General features: G+C 46.5%; 1 protein-coding gene across 1 annotated transcript; it reads left to right on the top strand.

The window, feature by feature from the left end:
• Window positions 1–729: 729 nt before the first annotated feature.
• On the top strand, window positions 730–3805 carry LOC147084925 (protein NYNRIN-like). The gene is made up of 3 exons (XM_085979375.1): window positions 730–1330; window positions 1660–1777; window positions 3739–3805. Exons 1-3 carry the CDS (start codon window positions 742–744, stop codon window positions 3803–3805), a joined length of 774 nt encoding a protein of 257 aa, XP_085835501.1. The 5' UTR covers window positions 730–741.
• Window positions 3806–5668: the final 1863 nt, after the last annotated feature.

Here is a 5668-nt window from a genome sequence, read left to right as displayed (position 1 = left end):
TAACTTTGCAACAAGATATTACAGTATACAGTTCGCACTCGGTAACTGCACTATTAGGCCAATTACAAACTCAGCACCTCACTATGGCCCGACAAAATAAGTACGAGATATACCTGTTGAATAATCCTAAACTGCAATTTAAGCATTGTACTACTATCAACCCAGCATGTTTTCTCACAGAACCACCCCTCGAACAAACAGACCCAGGACATGATTGTCTATTTTTAATCAAGGAGGATACCTCCGTCAGGGATGATCTATCTGATGCCCCAATGCAGAGTCCTGACACAACCATGTATGTAGATGGAAGTGCGTCCGTCAGTCCCCTTGGGAAAAGACTTTCTGGATATGCAATCGTAGATCAGGACGGTATCACTTTGGAGTCTGCCGCCTTTGAGTTTCCGTATTCCGCCCAACAAGCAGAACTGTTCGCATTAATACGAGCTTGTATCTTAGGAAAGGACGGTTAACGTTTATACAGACTCGAGATATGCCTTCGGAGTGGTTCATGATTTCAGACAATTATGGAAAAACAGAGTGTTCCTAACCTCTGCAGGAACACAGATATCCCATCAGAAATTAGTATCTGACTTACTACAAGCCCTCATGCTACCAAAACAGATCTCCGTGATAAAGTGCTCCGCACACACAGCAGGACATAGCCCAGTAGATATAGGGAATAGATGCGCTGACCAGGAAGCTAAGGAAGCGTCCCAGGAACAACGAGTGGTTGTGCCTAGAATGCTGAGCCAGACTAAAAGCTCAAATAAAAGCAAGTCTCCCTCGGAAAAGCCAATGCCAACCATCCAAGACGTCATTAAGTTACAGGAGGATGCTCCTGACTGCGATAAGGGACTGTGGAAACAGCTCGGTTCTACATATGATTGTGTGTCTAAACTATGGGTCACCCCTGCCGAGCAAACTTGTATGTCAGATGAGCTAGCATTATGGGTTATTGAATGTATACACTTTGCAACTCATTGTGGTGCCAGAGCAACTAGTGACACGTTATTAGCTACATGGTGGCATCCTAGATTACAATCTCTGGCACAAGGTATTAGCAGTTGCTGCCTCATTTGTCAGCCCCATAACCCGGGAAAAGGCATACCTTGTGAAATGGGTAAGACGCCGATAACCACGGGTCCTTTTGAGACCCTCCAGATGGACTACATTGAGTTAGAAAGGTGTCAGTGTTATAAATATGTACTGGTTATTGTTGATGTATTTAGTAAGTGGATTGAGGCCTACCCGACTACGGATAACAAAGCCTCCACTGTTGTAAAAGTTTTAATGAGAGAAATTATTCCCAGGTACGGAATTCCAAACCGACAACGGCCCTCACTTCGTGGGTCAGGTAACCAAGGAATTCTGCACTCAAATGGGCATCCAACAGCAGCTACATTGTGCCTACAGGCCACAGGCCGCCGGACTGGTCGAACGGGCTAATCAGACCTTGAAAAATAAACTTGCCAAATTACAGGCTGAGACGGGAACTACCTGGCTCAAATTACTCCCTGTGGCCTTGTTCCAAATACGTACTACCCCGGCTGGTGCAGCAAGGTTAAGCCCTGCTGAAATCATATATGGCAGACCTCTCAAAACCCTGTGGAACCAGGAAGTCCCAAAGACTGTCCACTTTCACCACCTGACGGCAGAAATGACTAACTAACTATATTTTGTCGTTAACCAGGGCATTCAGAAGTCTGCACTCCCGGGTACGCGCTGCTTACGTCGACCTCACTCCTATAGTCAGTCCATCCAAAATCGAGCCTGGAGCGTATGTATTGATCAAGAATTGGACGCCAAAAGGATTGGAACCTCGTTGGGAAGGACCCTATCAAGTCCTACTCACCACCCCAACTGCTGCCAAAGTAGAGGGAAACAGTGCTTGGGTTCACCTCCACCACTGTAAAATTGTCAGTAATGCTATGCCTAAAACTTAAAGAATGCTAACCTCTCTTGCTTCCAAGAAATCTCTCCTTAAACAGACGTGCCGCGCCGACCAGCCATGCAGACGCCACTGTGGATCCTCTCCATCAGTGTCCTGCTCACTCCTGGAATAACTGAACAGCCCAGAAGGAGAACATGCCGGCGGAACCAACCCAAGCGGGTACACCATCTATGCCAAGGAGACGTGCTTCGGTGCAATGATGATAACCCAGGCGGGTTTGGGAAATGGAACGTGATCAACTTGGGACACCTACATTGGGCTTATTAGACAGCCCCACCGCTCGCTAGTGCTGAGAAACAAACACAGGAACATTGCCATGCTATTGGACCGAGTGCAAATTTGATTACGTTTGTCGACGCCAGGTGACCAAGTCTGTTACTGCAGGGCCATGCAGTAGAACTACCGATACCAAAGGACAAAGTCGTTATCTGAAGTTCAATCAGGAAAGGACGAGAAATGGGCTGCCCCCTATGAGCAGCTTCGACTATTTCAGGGTAGAAGGTACCCTCACAGAGACGAAAATGAGATCTCCAACACACTTTCCCTGAAGAAACCCCGACGGGCAACCTGTTCCTCCAGACTCACGCAGCCCTATACTCACCAGAGTCAATTGTTTGTTATCCACCCCTGATATCTGTTGAGGGGGTGTTTGCCCCAACCCCGGTTATTGTGCCACTGGACTTTCTTTTAGATACTCACCTCCCCCCCTCCCACAACCAATATAACATTACCCTATACCTTAACCCCGCCCGCCAATTGCCTGAAACTAAGCAGGAACCCTGGTGGTTACGAGAATTGTTGGAATGGGACGGGCTATGGTTGTAGGTCAGCATGGGTTAAACATAACTACACCTGCTTGGTGACACGTTGCCTCCACCATCGGTGTACGATAGGCCCTGACACCGGTAGCTGCACATGTGAGCAATCTGTATGTGTATCGATAACCGAAGGAGTACAAGTTTTATGTGGAGAAGGGGATGTGACAACTCTGAAGGTAGGGGGAGAAACCTTTATGCTAGTAAAAATAGCTAATACCCAGCCTGCTGATACTGATCCGAGGTTTTGACTATTTCCTTCCCCCCGAGCCATTTAAGCACAAGGCAGAAACACATATCCGTGATATATACCAAACCAGGCTACTTTTTCTTGGGCCAAGGAAAAGCCACTAATTTCATGGTTATAGATACCGCCCCCCGGACTGTAGCCATCGCTACCTTAACCCCTACCACAGTACCTTGCCCCTCCCAATGGACATCCCACCGAAGAATAGTAGCCAGGGTAGCCTCAAGAGTTTTACTCCAAGTGGAAAGATCCTGAATCCCTAGGAGGACACGGAACCTCTGTAGGATATGGATTTGCTGGCCTGTTCTCTATAGGCTATACTGGAGCCTATTTGGCCGCCAATAACCGGAACTACCTTATCTGCGGCCTCACCATCCTGGGTAATGCTACCATGGGGGCCCTTGACGCAGTCACTAAAGAATTGTCAGAACTCAGGTTATTCACTATGCAGAACAGATATGCCCTAGACTACCTGCTGGCCCGAGAAGGTGGTGTCTGTGCAATAGTAAAAGGTAAATGCCTTATGGGAGTCCGAGACCAGACAGAGAACATCACCCGCTTTATCACAAAGATAAGGGAACAAATGGATGATATGAAGGGAGAAAGTAACTGGGGAAACTGGGGATTTGGAGGATGGTATGATTGGTTGATAAATATGGCTATGTACCTAGTAGTTGCAATCATCTTTATTTTTGTTGGACTAGCAATCATGAAATGTGTGTTAGGAAGAATGCAGCTAGCTTTGGAGAAAATAGGTGGCCCGAAGATGTTAGTAGTAAGACAGACCAATGAATGTGAAATGAAGGAAGCAAAGTACGATGATAATGAAGAATTTGATCGACTAAATAGGATAGACGTAACCGAATAATGGTTGGTTATCATAGAATGATAAAAGGAGGGAATGAGAATACCAAGGTCCGTGGAAAAGAAACGAGAAACTGTAAAGGCAGCTAAAAAGTAAAATAAAAAAGCTAACCTGATCTTTAGCTGCTAATGTGACTGGCGCCCATGATGGTACACCTTGCTGATGAGGAACAATGTAGGGCGGCGTGCAGAAATTTATACTGACAATAGGTGATCGTAAACGCATTACCGTGATGTTTACTTAGCTGTAACCCATTCAGTGAAATGTGGCTTGCCCAGCTCGAACTGCCAGACCAGGAAATCAAATTAAAAGTATATGTGCACAGCTCAGGATTGGCGCAGAATGTACGATGTGTTAAGGTTTTTCAATGCAGGTATAAAAATGTAGCACGCTGTATGAAAAATTGCTTACTTTGTTGGTTTCGTCAGACTCTTGCAGGAGTCGGTGCCGATATATCAGAGTAAGACTCCATGGATAATAAATCGTTTGAACTCTCCAGTTGTATTCGACTCAGTGATTGCTGAACCAGACTGAGGGTAAAAGAATCCGTTCTATCAGAAGCTTCACGATAAAATATATCTTCCTCCGCAGCCTCTGGAGCAACTTTACACATGCTTTTTTCATGTGTAAGTTGTAAGGACTTAACCTCACTGAAAGCATGAATGAAATCGACAAAGTTCACTGCGCACGCGCTGCCTGTGCAGTCGCACGCACTGTGCCTCTGAACCCCTTCGTTCAGAGGACAGGAAATGGCGGTTTTCTCCGCCTGCGCTGTGCATGCTGAAAACCGGCATTTCCTCCGGCCAGACGCGTGAGTACCCCGACTGTACTCATGCGTTTGGAACGGAATTACTGGGCCAATAGATCAGCGAGTGGGCGGGGGGGGATCAGAGAATCACAGACATTTACAGCAGCGGCTTGTCCGACACAGCGATATAATAGATCAGAGATTGGGCGGGGGGGATGGTGCGGTGAGTGTGGGGATCAGAGAATCACAGACATTTACAGCAGCGGCCTGTCCGTCACAGAGCAATACCATAGCAAAATACTGCAGATGTTGGAAATCAGAAATAACAGCAGAAACTGGCGGAAATACTCAGCAGGTCATCCGTGGAGAGAGAAATAGAGTCAACCTTTCAGGTTTGGGACCCTTCATCAGAAGTGGAACAAGCTGGAAATGAAACAGATTAATAAGCAAGTTTGGGGGCTGGGAAATGGGGGAGGGGATGAAAGAAAAAAAGGGAAGGTCTGGGAGAGGTGAAGAGACATTAAGAGATATTCAAGGCGAGATGAGATGGTAATAGGACAGGTAAAGAGCGGTGACCGGAAGCTCGGGATCCCCCTTACGGACTGAATGGAGGTGTTCCACCAAGCGGTCACCCAATCTGCATTTGGTCTCCCCAATGTAGAGGACACCACATCATGAGCAGTGAATACAGTATACTAAATTGCAAGAAGTACAAGTAAATCGCTGTTTCACCTGGAAGGGGTGTTTGGGGCCCTGGACAGTGATTTTTAAGCAAGTTTTGGGGCTGGGAAAAGGGGGAGGGGATGAAAGAACAAAAGGGAAGGTCTGTGATAGGATGGCATGCAGGAGAAGAAAAGAGACATTGAAAGACATTAAGAGATATTCAAGGCGAGTGGAGGTGGTAATGGGACAGGTAAAGAAACAAAGGATGGCTCGAGATGAAGTGTGAATTGCGCTGGCAGAATAAAAAACAGCTGCCATGTGGGAGGGAAGGAAAAAAGGCCAAACAAAGTGTGGATTAACAAAAAGAAAATATATATGT

Source organism: Somniosus microcephalus, unplaced genomic scaffold (assembly GCF_052327205.1).
Source record: "Somniosus microcephalus isolate GS21.2 unplaced genomic scaffold, FLI_Smic_1.0 unresolved_chr9, whole genome shotgun sequence".
In the NCBI taxonomy this organism is placed as follows: Eukaryota; Metazoa; Chordata; class Chondrichthyes; order Squaliformes; family Somniosidae; genus Somniosus; species Somniosus microcephalus.
Note: the sequence above shows the minus strand (reverse complement) of the source record. Positions and strands in the feature narration are given on the sequence as shown.